General features: G+C 40.3%; 2 protein-coding genes across 7 annotated transcripts in view; both read left to right on the forward strand.

The window, feature by feature from the left end:
* The first annotated feature begins 6,879 nt into the window (after positions 1-6,879).
* LOC147827481 (uncharacterized) lies at positions 6,880-10,875 on the forward strand. Its single transcript, XM_087214220.1, has 3 exons — positions 6,880-6,924; positions 9,082-9,347; positions 9,431-10,875. Exons 1-3 carry the CDS (start codon positions 6,880-6,882, stop codon positions 10,536-10,538), a joined length of 1,419 nt encoding a protein of 472 aa, XP_087070346.1. The 3' UTR covers positions 10,539-10,875.
* The window catches only part of Kras (KRas proto-oncogene, GTPase), a 37,404-nt gene continuing 24,775 nt past the window's right edge, over positions 9,286-21,914 (forward strand). Inside the window, exons 1-2 of one of the 6 annotated variants that reach the window (XM_087213993.1) lie at positions 9,286-9,691; positions 13,521-13,642. In XM_087213993.1, coding sequence (XP_087070119.1) covers positions 13,532-13,642 — 111 coding nt within the window. In that variant the 5' untranslated portion in view covers positions 9,286-9,691; positions 13,521-13,531. Of the gene's footprint in view, positions 9,705-13,520; positions 13,643-21,914 lie in introns of all 6 variants that reach the window. The other 5 variants (XM_087213995.1, XM_004845743.4, XM_013072558.3 and 2 more) reach the window with 5 other exon arrangements.

Genomic DNA, 21,914 nt, shown 5'->3' on the forward strand with positions numbered 1-21,914 from the left:
AAGTTCAGCCCTGTTTTAGTAGCAAATTTTTAATTAAAAGTTCTTTAGAACAAGGGTTCTCAAAGTGTGGTCCAGGCACCCCTAAGCATTCTGATACCTTTCCAGGAGGTCTGCAAGATCAAACATAAAATATGCCTAACAGTCTAGAAGTATGATTTCCCTTCTTCACTTTCATGAGTGTACAGTGGACTTTTCCAGAAGTATATGCGAGATCTAAACAGAATGTAGGGACAGATGTCTAGCTTCTGTTAAGTAAGACATTAAGGTGATTTGCAAACATGTTAAAACAATGCCACTCTTCAAAAGTTCTGAATAGATATTTCTCAAAAGAAGACATACAAATGGCCTGCAAATATGGGAAAAACTGTTCAACTTCATTAATCACCATGGAACTACAAGTCAAAAATACAAAAGATAGCAAGTGCTGGTGAGGATGTGGGGGGAAGGGAACACTTTCAAACTATTACTGGGAGTGTAAATGAGTAGAGCCTTGGGAAAAATACCACGGAAGCTGCTTGAAATGTTACAAATAGAACTACCAAATGGTCCTGCAATACCGCTACTGGGAATATAGCACAAACAAATCAGTATGTCAAAGAGATACCTGCATTTTCCTATTTACCTATGGCACTATTCACAATAGCTAAGACATGGGATTGACCTACACGCGCACCAATGGATGAATGGACAAAGAAAATGTGGCATATGTCCATAGTGAAGTATTACTTGGTCATAAAAAGGAATAAAACCCTGGTATATGTATTGTGACCACATGGATGAACCCAGAGAACACTATGTTAAGTGAAATTAGCCAGGGGCACAGAAAGACAAATAGCACAAGATCTCACATGTATGTAGAATCTAAAACAGCTGATCTCAGAGAAGAGAGTAGAATGGTGATCACCATAGGCTGGGGTGGTTAGAGGGAGCAGGAGGACAGAGAGGTATTGGACAAAGGCTATATAATTACAGCCAGATATGAGAGATGTTTCTAAATGTCCAGGATAAGCAACTATACAGAGACAGAGTAGAAAAGTGATTGTATAAAAGCTGAGAGCAAGGCTAGGTGGTGGGGAAGCAAGAGCAGCAGGGAATGACTGTGAACTAGGTTAAAGAGTTTCTGTTCTGGATGATGAAATGTTCTAAAATTGATTCTGGTGGTGGTTGCACAACTCTGTGAACTAAAACCACTGGGTTTGCACTTTAAATGGGTGAATTGGCCAGTGTGGTAGTACACACCAATAGTTACAGCTGTTCAAGAGGCTGAGGCAGTGGGATCACTTGAGCCCAGCAAGCTTGAGACTAGCTGGGCAACATGGTGAGACCTCATCTCACAAAGTGTATGTAAATTAAAAAATTAAAAATGGGTGAATTGTATGCTATGAGAGTAATACCTCAATCAATATGTTTCAAAACAGTATGTTTCAAAGAGAAAATGCCACCCCTCACTATTTTTTAAAATGTAGCTTTTTTATAACAATGTATGTTAAGATGCAAATTGAAGTATGAAAGAATGTGAAATTTAAAAGTCTGAAGACACTGTTTTAGAACCTGAGCTCAAAGAGAAGAACTTTTGTTTGTTTTGAGCATGTATCCCAAATATACCAAACGGTGGCTGGCGTATAAGAAGTACTCAGTGAATACTTATGAATGAATGGATAGATTTAAAAAAATATTATTCACATATGGTTTAACTACTATAGACTCTTTAAAGGCCTGTAACAAATGGTAATGTTTGAGTTTGTTAAGATTTGGGCATACATTAAGGGTGGAATTATTTTATGCAGGCATGAGAATTATTCTTGAAAACAATTTAGAATAAAGTAAAAAGATCATTTATTTTTCCATTTACAGCCTTACTACATGCACAGATCCCCCCATATTAGAAGTTATTTGATAAATCAGAATATCTTCTAGAGAATCTAGAAGATTTTAACCAAAAAATGACTTGTTTCACTCATCTGAGGATCTATGGATGGCAAATGAGACGCATGCCTCCACAGGGTTAGTGCTCTTAGACTCCAGAATGTTAAATTGATGAATACAAATAAAACTCTGTACCCATGCATTACTTAAAGATGGGACTACCTACTGAGAAATGCCTCAGTATGGGATTTCATCCTTGTTCAAACATCGTAGAATGTACTTGCACACATCTAGATGATCAATACTAATATGCACCTAGGGGTATGGTATGTACCATCATCTACAGTAGTTGGCCCATTGTTAACAGAAAAGCCATTATACAGTGTGTGACTATATTTGAATACACATTGCCATGAGTGGGATAAAAGCGCCTCACTGCATATCTAACAACTGTGAGTAGGGAAGAGAAAACTAGGAAAGTCAAGCTTGTACTTAGTAGGAAGTCCAGTTAGTACATCTCTGGGGAAATTAGAATGCAGCAATTTTTAAATTACTTCAAATTTCTAATCTTAAAAATAAAACAAGTACTGTGTGAAATACTGTTGGATTATGTAGATTAAACAAAAGCAAGAGACAAAAATTAATGTGTAGAATCTTCATCTTGGGTGGATTATTAGTCCTATGCTCCTTATAGCAACTAATCAAAAAATCTCTATTAAGTGACTTCTGTGTGCCAGGTTCTCTCTGGGCCTTGAGTCTCTGGCTCATGAAATTTATATTTCAGAGAAGGAAAAACACAAGTAAACAAATAAATGATCAAGGTAACTTCACAAAGGAAAAGCTCTAAGAATAAAAAAGGCCAGCATGTTAAAGAGAGATTACATGAAGGGGAGCAGTTAGTAGGGAATGGTGATTTAGGTTGGGTGCTGGTGATTTCCCAGTGAATTAGTGGTGTGAATCTAAGACCTGAGTCCAGAAAGATTACTGCCTGGCTGAGAATAAGTGCATGGTGTGTCAGGAGGCAAAAGCTAGATTATAAAATGGCTTAAGGAAGTTTGAATTTTATTCTGAGTCCAATGAGAAGCCATTGGAGATCTTGATCTGGTCACGTAACCCACTTTGCATTTGTAAAATGTTAACCCAGCTGTTCCATGGGAAATGGGCTGTGGAGGAGCAAGAACAGAAGCCAGAGACCTGTCAGCAGCTGACGGTGGCCCTGGGGAAAGATGATGGTGGCAGGCACTCTGGTAGTGGCAGTGAATAAAATAAGAAGTGGACAGACACATGATAGATTTATTTTTCTGAGACAGTGTAGAAAGTTTATCTGGATCACAGGAGTTTTGTTACTGTTATTTCACTATTCTGTCCTTAAACAACAAAGCTTGCAGACAGAGACTTTTTCTCACTCACAAGATGAATTAAGCCAGTGCAGAATTCCAGCTACGACCAAGCACTGCTGCTGCCATCCACAGAATGTCTTTCCTGAGGTCTTTTTTCCTTCCAGTCTTTTCTACATGTAGCTGCCATTCTAATCTTCCTCAAACACTGCTTTCAACATATTTACCTTGTTGATAAGTACAGTATATGCATTCACAGAATTATTGAGCAATTCCAGTGAACTGGGCTGGTATGGATAGGTGGGGTTCACATACCTGAGATACATCTCTTGCCTCTAGGATGTTGGAATATCATTAACCCCAGTGAAATAATGGAGGGTGTCTTCGGCACTTTCCTGTCATTGAGACAAAATACCTGACACCCACAACTTAAAGGAGGAGAGGTTTATGTTGGCTCCCGGCTTTTAGAGAAGTCAGTTCATAGTTGCCTCATTCCAAGGCAGAAAGGCATGGTAGGAGGATCTGGGCAGCAGGGGCTGCTCAACCCATGGCAGTTAGGAAGCAGAGAGAGAAGGGAGGAGCTGAGGACAAGAATATACCTTTCCAGGTGACACCCGGGTGACCCACCTCCAGCCAGGCCCAACCTCTGGACAGCACTTTCAGCTGTGAACTCATCAGTGGATTGAGATCCTGATAAGTATAGCGTCTCCATGATCTAATCATCCTCTACACCACTTGAGAATCTGGGGAGACCTTTTAGGTCTAAAGCATAACAGCTAAAAATCAAAAAGAGATGGCATAATTAACAGGATCTTCATAGAAAATGTATGACTTGTTCCATATCTTGAAAGAAAGAAAGAGAATTTTAGCAAACAGGGAGGGAAAAAAGGTGCCAGCTAATAAAAGGAACAGAGACCTACAATCTTGTTTTCATTGTGGGGAGAGGGGATTCCCTTGAGGAGAAGAGAGCGTCTGCTATGACAGGTGGGAAGCAAAGTCATCAGGTAGTCTGGGAGTGGTGGTGCACACTTATAATCCCAGCACACAGGGAGGCTGAGGCAGGAGGATCACAAGTTTAAGGCCAGCTGGAGTGCACAGCAAGATCATCTCAAAAACAAACAAACAAACAAACAAAAAACAAGCTACAAGGCTTAGTTATGGGACTAAGATAGCACCAGAACATGGATGTTCTCAAAAGCTGGGAGTCAAAGATTTGGACTTGACTCAGCCAGATATAAATTATTAAAGATTTGTGTGCAAGATTCAGTATTAGTGAAGGCTTAGCTGAGACCAGCAATCATTTCACCCTTAAATTTCTAAGAATTTATTATCTTTAGGTATTCATTAGGTCCTTAGCTTGTAACTCTTTGCTTTGTAACATGTATACCCTGTATGTGTGCAGCCTGTATAGAGTAGGTGCAGGGCAAATGTTTGATGATGAAAGACCTGCACTAGGAATATTTAGGATAGCATATGGCCTGGACCCAAAAGAAGAAAGATGGGAGGGAGAGAAGTTAGCGAGGAAGCTGATTCAGAAATGTAGCTATGAAGGAAGGAATGAAGAAGAGAAGGCAGATATGAGAAAATACTTTGAAAGTATAATGAAAGATTCTGTAACCAACTCAAGTGGTGTGTTAGCTTTTCATAACTGTGCCAAAATACCTGAGAAAATCAACTTAAAGCAAGAAAGATTTCTTTTAGTTCACAGTTTCAGTTTGTGGTTGGCTGGTTCCATTGTTTCTGAGTCTGTGGTGAGGGCCAAACATCATGGGGAAAAGTCATGGTGGTGCAAAGCTACCAGGAGGGGAGGAGAAGGAGAAGGAGGAGGAAAAGAGGAGCTGAGGGGAAGAGATAGGAAGAGGAAAGGAGGCGAGGAGAGGGGATGAAGAAACAAGAGACAAAACACACCTTGCAGGGCACACCTGCAGGGACCTACTTCCTCCGAGTAGGGCCCACCTCCGAGTTGCTGCCATCTCTCAAAAGTCTATTCAATGATGAACCCATCAGTGGATTTTGATGAGGGCAGAGCTTTCATGATCCAGTCACTTCCCCAAAGCCCCACCTCTGAAAAATCACTCCATTAGGGGCCAACCCTTCAACCCACCAGCCTTTTGGGGGACATTTTAAACCCAAGTCATAACAAGTAAGTAGTGGGATTGAAATTAATGTAAGTTTTCAAATCTAAATGTTTTGAAATTCTATGATGTCAGTGAGGCAAGATTGGAAGGCCTGAGAGAGGAAATTAGTTTGGGGGAATTGGGTTTTGGATGAGCATTTGCAATGACAACAGGCTATTTATTTGGAGATGTCCAGGAAATTGGCTCAGTGATAATGAAATGACTATGAAGAGACCCGACTGAAGTTTTGCTGCAATTTCATTCAGTTCAATGAATATTTATAGAGGACCTACATATGGTAAGAGGTACAGAAATTCAGAGTTAAATGATCCAGGCAAGTTCATGAATTTAAAACTTAGGAAAAAAAGATAAGCAAAACAGGAATACAACATATAAAATAAGTGTCCCCAAGAGACAATGTTCTGAGCAAGTGAGTTAGGACCTATTCGTGAGTGGCAATTTCCCCCTGAAAAAACTGGGGTTGTACTGAAGTAGGGTCCCTGAAGGCTTCCATAGGTGGCTCCTACTGCTTAAATTCCCTGCTCCCTGTCCTGTTACTCCGACGACAAGTGTCTGGACTCATGACTGGGACACAAAGCCCATAAAGCCAGCACCCACCAGAAAGTGTCCCATGAAGCCCCTTCCTGTTGAACAGTGAATGACAGACAGATCCTCTCCTTGCAGAGTTTTGAGTGTAAGTTACAGACAGCGGACAGTGGAAGCGTGGATAGCAGTAGAAGCTGAAACTGTGTGAAAAAGAAGCAGAGAGGTGCTGATTCGTGAGCAGTTACTAGTTCTGGGCAATAGGAGCTTGCTAAAGAGAGGATGAGTGAGGCATCAGGACCCATTGCTGAATCACAAGCACTGCTGATTTCTGGGTTGAACAGCAGTTCTCTGGTTAACGATACAGTTTTCCAAGGTGTTCTTATTTCTTTAAAGTAAGTCCTCAGGGTTTGCAGTGCTCTGAGTGTGCCCTGGATTTCATGCCTTATAAGAGCCGAAGTAGCACAGGGAACTCATTGCTTGGCTTTGATTCTCTCTCTAGAAGAGGGTGTTCCAGGAACGGTCAGTATGGTTTTCATAAAGCAGTTCCAAATGTTGTGCACATGTGCATATCGCTGTCTTTAGGTTCAGTTGTATCCTCCAGCAATCCCATTTATAGTTTCAATTATTCCCTCTCCCTTTCCCCATTGTGATCAGGCCTGGGTGTAGAGCATGGAAGAGGGGACCCAAGGAGATTCTGTCCTTGTGCAGATGCCTAATTGCTGATTTAGGGTCACAATCTGTTTTTTAAGAATGCAGATTTCTGCCAGGCATGGTAGCTCACATGGTTGTAATCCCAGCAATTTGGGAGGCTGAAATGTGAGATTGCAAGTTTGAGACCAGCCTGGGCAACTTAGCAATTTAGTAAGACCCTGTTTCAGAGTAAAATTTTTTAAAGGGCTGGGGATTTAGCTGGGTTCACTCTCCAGTACTGACTCCAAGCAAAACAAAACAAAAGACTTCCACTGAATGGAACATCTGAATGGGGGTGTCTCGGAACTTGCATTTTTGTAAGCATGGCAGGTGATTCAGAAAGCACTTCCCTGTTGAAAGCCTCTGCTGTAAGCTGGTGTTAAGGAAAGAAAGGAAATGTTACGGAGTATGAGGTGAAGCTGGAGTGTAGGCTGCACCGAACACACAGTGGGATGAAGACTCACTTTGGGAATCATGAGCCTGGATGACAACTGAGACAGTGAGGATGGACTAGGTTTCTGCTAATGCCCGAATTTTTATAATCAGCATAAAAGTGCTATTCAAAGCTTTTCTCTCCTCTTTATTATAGTCCTTTCAAGATTTATGGGCTACCAAGAACAAGAAGAACATTATATTTATAGCTGTAAAAGAAAAAAGACTTTATCATTACTTGAAGTTGCACAAAATACATCTGTGACTTAAGACTAACCACATAGCAACATTAAAACAATTGCAAATTCATTCGAGAAAAATTCATTGTGTCTGTTGTTATTGCCAGATACTTTTCTACATTCCATAAGATTTCGTTTATCAGGGCTAGAGATGTAGCTTAGAGGTAGAGCACCTGCCCCACATACACAAGGTCCTGGTTTCCATTCCCACGTGTGTGTGTGTGTGTGTGTGTGTGTGTGTGTGTGTTTTTATCAGAGAGTGACCTGAGTTTAAAGCAGATTTTATAAGGCAGTAAAGACAGATTGACAGGGGGCTTAACTCACTCTAAGAATTTAGAGTCGCCAGGTTTCAGACCAGTACATAGATTTGCTCCTTTGACGTGCCATAAATCTTTACTGAGGGCCTTATTTGTATCAGAGACTGTGGTGGGCACCGACAATTGACTCCTAAGTAAAATGGACCAAACTATCTGCCCTCATGGAGCTCTCATTCTAGTGGGAGAAGGACAAGAGAGATAAGAACACAAAATTTATATTAGAAGGTGATAAGTTCTCTGGAGAAAAATAAAGCAGGAGCTATACTATTTAGGGGTATGAGAAGGGGTTGCAGCATTCAAGGTGACCTATGAGCAAGATCTCATTTAGAAAAGATTTGAATTGGTGACAGAGGAGACTCTGCATATGTAGTGCCAGACAAGGCAGCATATGGGTGGTTCCTGAGGAAGAAGGCTACTGGGATTTTCAAGTACTAGCCAGGAATAGCCAGGAACCAGCATGTATGTGGAAGGGAGAAAGGGCGAACACGAGGATAAGGGTTCAGGCAAGTAAAGGGGGTATTAAGTGCCAGCAGGAGTTTCAGAATTTTGCTTTTATGTTAAGTGGGATGGAAGCCACGATGGAGCTGGGAGCACAAAGAACATGATAAAGGCTTTTCACATTTTAACTGTATGAACTGGGCCCATTTTTAAAGCGCTCCAAATTCCTTTATCTGTAAAACAGTGAAAATTATTCTAACTCGTGAGGTTGTTGTGATAATTAAATAAGATGATATGTGCAAAACATTTAGCAAGTTCTTGACATAGAGTAGGCACATTCTTTTCCCTTCCCTGTCTTCCACTTGTCTCTTCTGCCTCCCACCTGGTGCTGGGAGAGGGAGGCTGGAAGCCTCGCAGCCCATAAAAGGATAGAAACAAGAGGGTGACAGTTAACGTAAAGCCTTGGCGAGCAGACATAATAGCTGGGATCTAAAACAACAATTATTGGTGGTTTAAGGTGTGGGCTAGAGGGACAGAACTGGAAGGAGAGACACAGGTGTTCGGTCATGTTTGGAGCCGGTGCTGGGTTGCCAGGCTTTAATTTTTAAAACTCCCAGTAGACCTTTCTAGGTAGTTTATCGATGCAGACTCTGGGAAAGCTAGCATGTTTAATTGCCCCATTGTTTAATGTCTTAACTCCTTGAACATTAACTGATTAATCTCAGACTTCTAATTAATGTTTAAATGACTCTCCTGTCTGTACTGTCAAGGTCGCTTCTATTTGAAAATAGTATGCGTTCTGCTTGTGCTTTCCTGGGTGCTGAGTACATGTGAGGTCCCTCTTTAGAGAGACCCTATGATGGCTTAAAAATATCCAGAAAAATAACAAAATAAAAAAGGCACCCCCCCCCAAAAAAAGCTAAAAAGGGGTTTGTCGCCTTTGGGCCTGGGACTAGATTCCCAGCCTACAGTCACGGCTGGTGATAATCAGGAGACCATCCAGAAGTCCCGGGGCTGGAAAACTGCCCGCCAGGTCTCCCTGAAGCCACCGCAGCGGCTTCGCTCATCTGGTGACAGATCCTTTATTTATGTGCAGTAGACGACAGTAAAAGAACGTGCACAGGCGCAGGGACGGCGGGCCCCGCAGGGGTGCGGCGGGACGGCGACGTGTCGTGGGTCAGCCTGCCGGGTCGCGCCGGGTCCCAGCGGCGGCTCCGGGACGCCCTGCGGCGACAGCCCGGGGACGGGCGGCCGCGGGTGTCCGCAGCCCCTCCTCCCCGCCGAGGCGCCGCCCGGCTCCTCTGGCTCCGCCGCCCAGGCCAGCCCTTCCCGGGAGCCGGCCTGTGCTGCTCCTCCTCCACCTCGGTCTCCTCCTCCTCCGCGGCGGCGGCGGCGCCCGCAGCTCCTTCCCCACCCTCTTCCCACACCGCCCTCCACCCTCTCGAGAGGAATCGAGCGCCGAACGCATCGATATCTCTGCCCTCGGTGGCCGCCCGGCCCCGAACTCATCGGTGCGCTCGGAGCTCGACTTCCCTAGGCGTCGGCCGCGGCGGCGGAGGCAGCAGCGACGGTGGCAGGGGCAGCAGCGGTGGTGGTGGCGGCGGCTTCTCGGCCAGTCCTCCCGGCCCCCGCCATTTCGGACCGGGAGCGAGCGCGACGCGGGCACTGAGGGCAGCGGCGGCGGGGGCCAGAGGCTTGGGGGCTCCCAGGTGCGGGAGAGAGGTAGGGCGCGCACCGCCCCTCCTGGGCCCGGTCGCGGTGGCGACCCTCCTCCGGCGCCGGGTGGGGCCCGCGCGAGTGAATGAATTGGGGGTTCGGGGGAGCGGGTGGCGGCCGCGGCGGGGGCGCGGGCGGGCCGAGCGGGGCGGGCCGGGGAGTCCGCGGGGGGCGGCGCGGGACCAGCGACGCGGGGCTGGGGAGGGCGAGGCTGGAGGCGGCCGCGCGGTGCCGCTTCCTGGACGGGGAGCCCCTTCCTTCCTCCTCCCGCGGGCCGCGGCCGGGCGTGGGGGCACCGCCTCCGCCTCCCCTCCCCCCCGACGCCCCGGGCTCCGCGTCGCCGCTCCCGCACCTTCCCCGCCCGCCGGCGCCCGGCCGCTGCTTGCTCCGCTGCATCCAGCATCCCTGGGACCGGGTGTAAACTTCTCCCTGGAGCGCAGGCCGGACGGACAGTGGTCCTTCCTAGTGTGGGGGAGGACGCACGGGTCAGAGGGAAGGTCACGCTCGGGGAAGAGCATCCGAAAGCGCTTAGAGACCACTGTGCAAGGTTATTGTGTTTGGGGGGAGAACAGCCTCAGCCGCCGAGTTCCTGACTGCTCCCCTCCCCCTTGTGTGAGCTGTGACATTGCTGTGGCCACAAAGGAGGAGGTGGAGGTAGAGACGGTGGTGGAAGAGCAGGTGGCCAACACCCTACACGTAAAGCCTGTGACCTGCAGTGAAAAGGAAAAAGTTAATCCCAGAAGGTCTGTTTTGCTTTGTCAAGTTAAAACACAGGAAGAAAAACCCAAAGAGCAGAAGCAGGGCTTTTTTCCTCCAATAGTCAAATGCAGACAGCAATAGTTAAAATAGTGTGAAGTTTAATTTGCTTTTTCTGGTCCTTCCCCCATCTCTTCTATATTACCCTCGCCCTTATAGAATTGTTCCCTGTCCTAAAACAGCACTTTCAGATTTTTTAAATTTGATTTTAAAAAGGAGTTAATTGTAGCTATCGGGTAGCAAAGCATATAAAATAAATGCTCTTAGACCTGTGCGTGTTACAGCCAGTTTTAAGCCAGTCTTGATACCCAGCCTTGATACCCAGCAAAGCAAGGGATTAAAAATACAAAGATGTTTTCTAATTCACTCAATGTATGTTATGTTTGTAATGGAAAATCATCTAAAAATCATAAAGGAAAAATATCTGTTCATAATAATCATCTCAGAATTAACCATATGAATGGTACCGCTTTGCTTTCAATGACTAAGGTCCAATATGCTGACTCCTATAGACATCAAATATGCTTGATATCAAAATGTTTACTTTGAGACTGTAGCCATCCACAATCATATTCAATCTAAAGGATGGCAAATGGTAATTGAGTTTTATAACAAAATTGAATTTTTTTCCCTTAACAAAATTGTTGAGTTCTAGTCCCGGCTGTACCCCTTACCACCTTTTGTAACTGTTGATGAAAATAACCCTTTCTGGCCTATAGTCTTCCTTCTGCAAGACTTCTTTGGAACCCAGTTCCTTCTTGTTACTGGATTTAAATATTTCTTGATTTAAAAAGAATATTTTCCCTATAGCAACAACCATTGCATAAATAAGTAGACCAGAAGGTGTGCGTCTCTGATTACACATGCATGTACAACTAAACTCCAATACAGTATTTGTCTACAGTATATCCGGTGCTAGGAGACATTTTTGGTCTTGAGGACTCCTTTACATTCTTAAAAATTATTGAGGTCTCAAAAATGCTTGATTTGTTTGGGGTCTTATCAGTGTGTACCATATTAGAAAAAAGAATTTAAAAACTATTCATTTAGAAATAATAAGCTTGTTATTTGATAATGTGAATAATTTTTAAATAAGTAACTTAATAAAAAATCAGTGAGAAGGGTGGCATTGTTTCACACTTTAACAAATCTGTTTAAGGGCCAGGGATTTAGCTCAGTGGTTTCGCTGCTGGCTGCGCAAGCGCAAGGACCCAAGTTCAATCCCTGGTACCAAAAAACAAAAAAAAACAAATCTGTTTAATTATGTGCTTTAATAGGAGACATCTATATTGTCATATCTGCACTGCATTAAATCTATTGTGATCACACAGTCTGAAAAACTCTACCAGACAGTTGTGAAAGAATGATAGTGAAAAGGCTAAAGAACATCTTAATATTATAACAAAAATAATTTTGACCTTTTGGAACTCCAGAAGAGGTTCCTGAATTGCTGTTACAAGCTTTTCAAACTGTTAGGGGAGGGTAAGGCCCACAGGGAGCTAAAAGACAAATTTTCATATGATTCTTCTCATTTCCATTCTTATCATCTCCATTTGCTGTGGCCTATATTTGAAATAAAGCATACCAAACAGGGTAAGATACTTGTGCAGTAGCCTTCACTGTGGCCCCAGACAAGCAACACCTGAGGGTAGATGAAACTGAGCAGGGTAAGGAGCCATACTGCAGGTCTGTGGTACAGTAGTTTTCTAGCGCGTAGTGCTGTTTCTGGGGAAGCTCAGGAGTAGAGTGAGGAGGTCAGTGCATTGGAACAAATTAATCTTTATTTTTTCTTGGTGCCCATCCGGATAATTCTTGGTCTTCAATAAAAAGGATGCTTCATGAGTTTAGTGTATTTTGCAATATATATACATTCATCTATCTGGAACTACTTATTACAGATCAGTGGGTGTGACATTCTTTCTGCATTTTGCTCCTTATTTGTTCCATGAAGGAAAAGAATAAAATTAAATGTATTCGTTTTATTTCAAAAAAGTTTTAAGTAGCTGAGTAAAAACTATCAGATTTCATTTTCTCTTTTGTGATTGTTAACTGCATAAATTGTCCATATTTATTGCACCTGTTGAGAAATGACGTATGAGAAGCAAGTCAGGTAGATTACTCAGAAATGCACACTTATATCTTCAAAATTTTTTCTTACTAAAAGTACTTATTTCTAAATTTCATTATATTTTTCTTGTACAGTGGGGTGTTTAGCAGCACAAATGTAGGAATATATATTGTGACTGATGACCAAATCACCTATACTGAATAGTTAATCTAAAATTCTCAAGGGTTTCTGAGTTCTTACCTTTGTTTTTCCTAGCAGGCATTTTCTCTTTGACAAAGTCCAACTTTGATCCTAGACCCCCCCATGTAATTCTTGCTACCTCTCCAGAAGAACTATGATGATGTTTTAAAAAAATTTTCCAGTCAGGCATGCTAGTGCATGCCTGTAATTCCAATGCTTGGGAGGCTGAGGAAGAGGATTGCTGCAAGTTTGAGGCCAGCCTGGGCTACATAGTGAGTTCAAGGCCTACCTGAATACATAATGAGACCCTGTCTCACAAAAGAAGTTTCCATAGCTCCAACAAAGATACTCTTAGCATATCAACTTCTAACTCTTAAAAGCCTGAATCAGCTAAGAATACTGCAAGGATAGGAGTGGGGATAGCTGTCAAAAAGTTTGTGTCAGTGTGCCTGTAGGGTATAAAGCACCGTGGGAGACTCTTGTACTGAGTGAAGTCATGATATGTTCCTTTGAGAGCCATTAGCTGCTGCAGAAAGCTAGTAGATAGAACAACTTGAATATAAGATAAAGATCTGGCTGTGTTCTCTGTGCCTTTTTCTTAAATGTTGATGAGGGAGTTTGTAAATGAAGTACAATTCATTACAGTACATATCGGTAGTCAGCTGAGGTTTTCATCATAGAATTTCAGCATACCTTACAATTTTCCAAGTAAAGGGGAATTTGTGTCAAAAGGTATTAGTAGAGTATTTGACAGTGTATTAACCTCATGTGTGGTACATGTTCTAATTGAGTAACATTTTCATTATTTTTGTTATAAGGCCTGCTGAAAATGACTGAATATAAACTTGTGGTAGTTGGAGCTGGTGGCGTAGGCAAGAGTGCCTTGACGATACAGCTAATTCAGAATCACTTTGTGGATGAATATGATCCTACAATAGAGGTAAATCTGTTTTAATATACATTTTACTTGTGCAGGACCAAAAAAGGTTTCTCTGATCATTTTCCTGAGTTCTTTTTAGTAATCCTAGGGGAAGTTACTGAGTTATCTGAAATGTCCTTGAGTTTCAAGACTTCAACTGAAGTTACATGTAATTGTAGATATGGGGAGCCCTTCTTCTTTCAGGAGAATGTGAAGGTACATGCAGTTCACTCTTAGCAGTGTATGTACAGTTGGATTGGAACAGTATTTGAAAGTTTTGGGTTTTTTTTTTTCTGAGGCACGGTCTCACTGTGTAGTCAGGCTGGCCCTGGAGTCACTAAGTAGCCCAAGCTGGCCTTGAACTTGCAGTTATCCTCCTGCCTCAGCCTCCCAAGTACTAGGATCACAGGCATGTACCACCACACCTGGCGGTATTTGAAAGTTTTGTAAGAGGGTGAAAATGTTGATTTTCATTTTCTGTGTACCTAGAGGTCATTCCTTTGATTGTGGCTTTTGTTTGTATGGGTTTGTTTGAATTTTGATGTCACATATAGAAGTTAGATTGAATATACTGGTGAAGTGTAATCATTTGATGGTTGGTTGTTGTTGTTATTTAAACTTAGTATTTTCTCCTTAACTTTGAAGTAATGAAGAAACTGTAGTTACCTGATGCATTTTTAAAAGCTCATTTTTTGCCTAAGATGCAATTATATAAAAGTACTAGTCAGTCCGTACATACCCTTATCCTGTGATCCATTTTTAATGTACTCAAGAAAATTTGTCTTTTTTCTTTTAAATACAATTTGATTAATAAGATTTTCAAGATTACTGTAATTTTAGAATGTTAGTATTATGAAAATTAGCAAAGTAAAAATAAAAGCCAAGAGCAAACTGGTACAATAGAGTTCTGGAAGAGATTTTTGAGAAGTCAGGTAGATTTCCTACTGCATCTGGCAGCACTTGACTCAAATTATCCCAATATGATAAGGATTTATTTAATCCCAAAGAACTGCGGGATAATTGTCTTGTTAGCTCATTTTCAGAAGGTAATTATTAGCATATTTCATGAATAATCTAAATCTTCAGGTTAAATTTTATCATCAGAAATAAATATATCACTTTTTATATGAAACAGCCGTGTGTTCTTAGATTATTTCTTAGACCTCTTTACCTCGAGTTGTGCTAAACTAATCCCATTATTTTTATTCTAATGTACCAATTAAAAAAAATCTGTCCTGAAGAACTTCCCAGATCTTTCTAAGAACTAAGTCCCAAGCTGTGGAATCTAGGACAGGTCAAAACTGTGCTGTTAAGGTCTACCCTGTGTGATGTCTTAAAGAAATGCTTTACATTGAGATGGATTCTGAGGCAGGAGTGGCCTTGGGGAAATATGCACTTAGAACTTTGTGGCTTGGTTAGATTACTGTTCATAAGGATATGTCAAATATTTTTAGTAGTACCAAAAAAAAAAATGAAGAAATAATGTCTATTTGCAAATCTTTGATTTAAATAAACTTTTATTTGGTTTCCAAGTTTAAGAATTTGCATTAGTAAAAGAGAACAATCTAATTAAAGTTGACCTCCTGTGTAAAACTCTGTATATACCATATTTAGTTCTGACAGTTCTGTGCTATCCTATAGTTTTAGTTTTTTCTTTGAGGAAGAAAGAATAGTTCATCCATTTCCATCTGTATTCCAAATCCAAGCTTACTTGGCATACTCTACCATTTAAATCAGGTATAAAGAGAACTTTTAATAGAATGCAGATTAAGCATGTAAGTTTTCCCGGGATTTGGAAGATGATTTTAGCAGAATTGTCCTTCATCTTCTCTGACAATCTGAGAAATTCCATTATGCTCTGTTTCCTATCAGAGGTCATGAGTGCTATACGAATGCATGTAACATGAGGTCATGAATGCATGAATGTGATGAAATAGGTTAGGAAACTTTTTGCTCAAAATTGTTAAAATGCAGTCTAATTCCTGAACAAACAAAGCCAACAATTAATCCATTGTTTGTGGGGAAGGTAGAAAATGTTTATAAACTTAAACTCGTAACTCTGCTTGTGATTTCTGCTAATCTAGGCTGGGTTCTGGGAAGTACTATTGCCTGTGAACTTTGAGACTGACATTTTCTCACATAGTTTAGCCACCTGGGGACAGGTATTTGAGATTATTACTTGCCACCCAAGTTACATGAGTCTCTGAGGAAACTGACAGCTGTAGTTCATGATATTTATTGTTCAACTATAAGAAAGGCAAGAGAATTTAACAATTTAATAGGATTGACTAAAAATGTCAATTCTGTTATTGTAAAAAAATTAAGAAGGATGAGATTTCACTGCTACTATTAGGTTCTGATTGGCAAATAATGTAGTTGGAAAGAAAAGTAGAAAGGCCATAGACATTTCATATCTGGAATTGTTGCCAGTATTCCTACATTGAAAGAAAATGGACAGCTGGGCTTGGTGGCACATGCTTGGAACCCCAGCCCTCAGGAGGCCCAGGGAGGAGCATGGCAGCTTCAAGGCTGCCTGGGATGGACCATGAGGCCTTGTCTGTCTCCAAAACCCCAGAATAAGGACTGGAAGGAAAAGCATCTCACATTTACACCAAGGAATACCGTATTTTCAGTGACTTAGTATTTGCAGTGAATTACACTATGAGTAGATAAGGAGGGTAGTCATTATGTCTTTCATTTTATAGATAAAAATGGCCACTGAGCGGTTCTCTTCTAAGGATACCTAGGAAGTGGGGGGATTTGGATTTAAATTTTCTGAAAGGAAGTTAAGTGAAATTTCTACCATAGCTTGTATTACCTTATTAAAGTGAAAGATTAGCAGTTTTTCAAACCAAGAAAATGCTAATGTACATCAATTCGGATTTATCAGTATACCAAAATTTGAATTTAGCCCACTAATAGCAACTTAATGGCAGAGTTACAGTATAGAATTAGGCATGGCCTGGTGTGGTGGTGCACGCCTGTAATCCCAGCACTCAGGAGGCTGAAGCAGGAGGATCATGATGAGTTCCAGGCCAGTTTGGGCTATATAATGAGTTCAAGGTCAGGTTGAACTACAAGCTAGACCCTGTCTCAAAAACAACAAAATAAAACAAAACAAGAATTACTAATAATACATAGAGCATGTTTATAATTAAAGATATGCTCATGACAGTCACCTAGACTTCTGAAGATTTTATCTTTGATGAAGGTCCACCAAAGTGTTTCAAAAAGTAATGACATAGGGCCCGGGATTTAGCTCAGGGGTCAGCCGCCTGCTGCGCAAGCACAAGAACCCGAGTTTGATCCCCGGTACCAAGAAAAAAAAGTAATGACATAACTTGTTACTGGGATGAAATTATTAAAAACTCATAGCAAGTTGGCTGGAAATACATTTTATAGTATAGAGATCACATTTTATGAAAACATAATCCTTGAAATGGGTTTTCCCAAGGTAGAATTTAGTATAAGGAAAAAAAAAAATTATCCTAAAAAAACCACAAGTAGTTGTAGAGATCAAGTTAGCGAATATATATTGAGTACCTATTGCACATAATATACTCATAAAAAATATGGCAAGAAATACTTTTTCTCAGCTCCAGTTCTTTTGAAATCTGTTTACTTTTGTTAAGGTGGCATGCGTAATTCAGTTCAGGTACTGCATTATCCCCTTTGATGAAACGGTTTCTTGGTAAGGAAAGTGAATTCACAATTGGATCCATTTGTTTCATCTGTAGTGCTTTGAGCTGGGGGTATTGACCAAGGTTTATCAATTTCTCTGCTTTGTTTTTCCATGTTAATTGTAGAATTCATTCTACTTGCAAAATAAGGTATTTAGATTATACAGTGAAAAAAGTCTAATACTAAACCAATATAGAAGAGCAGGGTAAGAAAAGCCTGTGTAATGTTGTAAGCTGCTATTTGTCTGATTTTTATATTAGTACTTATCAATGAGGGATGGGCTGGTGCCTTTGTCCTTCAGGGAACATGTAGCAACATCTGGGGGCATTTGTGGTTATTTGAACTTGGTGAGGGAGGCCTGCTGGTAGCATTGATAGGGTAGAGACCTGTAATGTAGCTAAACTTGCTGCCATGCACAGGAAAGCTTCCACACCGAAGAAGTATCTGGCCTAAAATGTTAATAGTTCCGAGAATGAAATCTAGTATGTGTGACACGTAGCTTTAAATAGCTCTTTTAAGTTGTCAAATTCATGCCTCTAAGATAAGTTTTATATTAGTTTTCAAACATAATATAGGTTTAAGCTTTACTTTTTGTAAACTAATACACATTATGCTAGCTTTATTTAGAGTTCTATTAAAACATTCTGTTTTTAAAGTAAGATATGCATAGTGGTTTTCTAAGTGCATTTCTCTTCAAGGCTATGGCCAGCTCTTCCCCCCTTTTGTGGGTGCCCTCTGCTGGTAACTTGTTTGCTTTTGTAATAAGCAACGATGAAACCCTGTTTGGATAGTTTTCTTATTTTCACCTATGGTTATAACCTGTAGTGACAGCAGTTTGTAAATATATCAATTTTATTTAAAAGTCCTATTTTATATAATTTTTAAAAAGTTTAAAGTACTAATTTCACCCTGCTAATATTGCTACAAAGAAATTGGACTAATTAGTCCTTCCTCATTAAAAAAAAGTGAGTGAGTACTGTATATTTAACTAAGAAAGGAAATGGTAGTGTAGGTGAACATAGGGTGGTTCTATTGGTAACACTGATTGACCTTATTTTGTCAGAAGGACCAAAAACTGTAGTGTCTCTGAATTTCTTTGCACGCTCTCTAGAGCTAATTTAGAGTGTAAGCCTTGCAGGGTGTTTCAGGGTATGTTAGGAAGGACTTACTTGAAAATGGCAAATTATGAAAGTTCACATTCTGCAGATTTCCCTAGGCTTATAGATTAGTTGTGGAGCATCTGCTTTTTAGAATACTCCAAAATTCAAGTACTATATGTAGGTCAATTTAAGAATAAGTATTTATTGAGTACTTTGACTTGAATGTTAAAATTTATTGGGAATATTTTACGTTGGAATTTTTTTTAAAAGCTTTAGAAATGTATAAATGCAAATTGATAATGGAACTAAGTGAAAGGTAAAAAAAAATGTTTTATGGCAAGGCATAGTGGCGCACGACTGTAATCCAAGCACTCAGGAGGCTGAGGCTGAAGGATTGCTGTAAGTTCGAGGCCAGCCTGGGCTACATAGTGAGTTCAAGACCAGTCTAGACTGACTACACAGCAAGACCCTGTTTCACAAAACTTAAAAAACAATTTTTTATGGTTTGACATCCTCTAATATTCTGGTTTTAACAATGCAGCTAACGCCTTAGTTCAGAAAATGTTATTCGGTGCTCACTTTGTACTGTGGCGTCTTCATGGGCCCTGGAGATGTATTGAGGAGCAGTCAGGCCAGATCTCTGTCTTCATGAAGCTTACAGGTCTTAGATGCATTTTGAAGAGCAGTGTATTAAGTAATGACCCACGGCTTTATACTATAGAAGAGCATTAATTGCCTTAATCTCTTACCTTTATTGTCTCATTCCCTAGGATTATGAAAGTTATATTATTGCAATCTAATATAATAAAATTAGTAGAAATGAATAATAAAGGTAAAATATTTTAGAAGACTAAGGAGAAACATACCAAGTATCATAGAGAACTTATTCAGCTTTCTATTTTGAAAAACTTCAACCCGATGGAAAAGTGGTAAAAAATAGTACAGTGAATAACTTACCCTTAAACTACATGTCCTAGTTAATATTTGCCATAATGGCTTTCTCTAGATCTATATGTGTATCTGGCTGTATAAACTTATATACACATACATGAATACGTATTCTTTATTTTTCTTGTGCTATTTTGGGAATTAATTACTCATCTTAAGACCCTTTACCTCTAAACTTCTAACTTTTGAAACAGAGTTTTTAATCTCGTCTGCTATCTGTTTCAGTAAAGTTTTATTGGAGCATAATCATGCTTGTATGTTTATATTTGCTCAAAGGCAACTTTTGCATCACAGCAAGAGATGAGAAGTTACAGCAGAGACCAAAACCCTAAAATGTTCATTATCTGGCACTTTACAGAAGAAGTTTGTTGTTTGTATTTATTTGTATGAGCATAGATTCATGAATATTTCTTTTTATTTGGTATGTAAAAGATTATTATCGTAGTTATTGATTTTGATGCATAAATTTGCTTTTATGGCCAGTGAAATCATTTTCAAGCTGGCTTCTGTATCCTTTTGATTTTAATTACTCCTTCATTCTCTGTGGTATTTTAGTTTTTAAAAATAAGCATTTAATATTGTAAGTGGAGAAGAAAATGTTAATTTTGGAGAGAGAAAAGGACACAAAAGTACTAGATACCACTAAATTATTTCAGACTTTCCTTTTTTAAAGCTTCAAATTGGAAAATGCAGGTATATTCTTGGATTAAGGAAATAGACATCAAGGCCAAGTAATGAATAACTGAGAGGTATTTAAAACATGAAAATTATATTGGCATCTGTAATAATAATAATAATTATTATTATTATTATTTTTGGGGATCAAACTCAGGACCTTGCACTTGTGAGGCAGGCACAGCACCACTGAGCTGAATGAATCCTAGGCCCCAGGTATCTGTAATTATTAAGGCTGGATCCATGATCATTCCAGCCTCGTATTCTTAAACCTTGACCTGAAGCAGTAATCTGTGAGAGAATACCATGTGACAACAGGTTATAGGTGTATGTTTATTTTCAAAATCTATTTTGCAAATTTTCCTTGAGTTTACCCAAGATTTTTGAACTAATGATAGTTTTATCTTGTCATTCTAGTCCTAAATTAATATTCAGTGTTCTCATATTCTAAGTATCTAGCGTTTGTAAAGTAATCTTTATTTTCTTTATTTTTAAAAGCTGTCTTAATTTTCGTCAGAAATTCTGTCATGAGGACAAGCTCCATAATATCCTTGCTCCCTAATCAAAGCAAAATTCCTTCCCAGCTGTTAGCTTTAACTTTCTTTCTCTGGAATTTGTCTAGTTCCATTATATATCAAAATATTATTTGAAATGTAGATGCCCAATAATTTGGTAAGGACAAGATACTGTCATATGACAGTATATTTTCAGTTTGTTGGGCCATCTATCCATCTATCTATCTATCTGTCTACCTATCAGTAGAATTGCTGGATTGTAGGGTAGCTCAATCTTTACCTTTTTTTTTTTTTTGGTACTGGGGATCGAACTCAGGTCCTTGCGCTTGTGAGGCAGGCGGCGGAACCACTGAGCTAAATCTCTGGCCCAATCTTTAACTTTTTGAGGAACTGCCAAGTCATTTTCCACAGTAGTCGCACCATTTGCATTCCTGGTTGCAGTTTATGAGGGTAGTCCTGTCAGTTTTACTCCATTATTTCTCAGATCTGTTCAGTGTCCTGCATCCATACTGCTGTTACTGCCTTAGTTCATGTTCTGTCCTTTCTTATAATGGTATTCTAATGCACCTCCTCAGTCTCCATTCCCCTCTTGCCCTCCTTCCCTTCCTTACTTTTTTCCTTTTTTCCTTCCTTCTGTTTTAACATTTACAGAAGCCAAAAATGCATTGTAGAAAACAGAAATCACAGTAGATATTTCAAAGTGGAGAACTTAATACGGAGAATTTGTTAATTAGTTGTTAGAATATGAAATGCAAAAAGAACACTGAGGCAATACAATAACATCAAGAAGTGGCCACTACCCTACTAGGATTCGGAGACTGCAGGGTTATCAGAAGTAGAAGCTCACAGCAGAGGCCTGATATTGCTGAGGCTGAACCTTGTGCAGACAGGAGGTGATGCTTCATTCACACTGCTACCAGTGACTCCAGGTTGGTGTATTTAGTGTCTAGGAATGCCAGAAAAATCGTGTCCCTTTCTGTAATTTGTCGTAATCATCCTAAAAGTGAGCATGGTAAATTGGATTCTCCCTTCCTACTTAAAAACCTTTCAGTGATTATTAGTGTAGGATGGAGTTAAAAGTTCCATAATTACGGCCTATAGGACTCTCTGTAATCTGGCCTGTGCTTGATTGTCCATTTTCACTTCTCGGTACTTACCTGTAATATCTCCAGGCTACATTATATTGAACTTCTTGATTCCATGTACTCATCTTGCTTTTTCATGTGTTTTGTACATTTTCTTTGCTCCATCCTACCTGGAATGGCTCTACCCTGTCTTTGAGTCAGACAAGCAAAGTTGACCTCTTCTGTGTGGTATCATTATACTTTGTCTGCTTATGGTATTATTTATTTCAGTTTATTTTAATTACTTGTT

This window comes from Heterocephalus glaber, unplaced genomic scaffold (assembly GCF_053883595.1).
Source record: "Heterocephalus glaber isolate CG9 unplaced genomic scaffold, H.glaber_assembly_v1.0 deba00001444, whole genome shotgun sequence".
In the NCBI taxonomy this organism is placed as follows: domain Eukaryota; kingdom Metazoa; phylum Chordata; class Mammalia; order Rodentia; family Bathyergidae; genus Heterocephalus; species Heterocephalus glaber.

Bases quoted from the DNA above. Each gene is read 5' to 3' on its own strand.
- LOC147827481 (XM_087214220.1), top strand. From the start codon at position 6,880: ATGGCAGGTGATTCAGAAAGCACTTCCCTGTTGAAAGCCTCTGCT. The intron at 6,925-9,081 runs GTAAGCTGGTGT...TATGTGCAGTAG, and splicing joins CCCTGTTGAAAGCCTCTGCT to ACGACAGTAAAAGAACGTGC. The intron at 9,348-9,430 runs GTCTCCTCCTCC...CCCTCTCGAGAG, and splicing joins GCTGCTCCTCCTCCACCTCG to GAATCGAGCGCCGAACGCAT.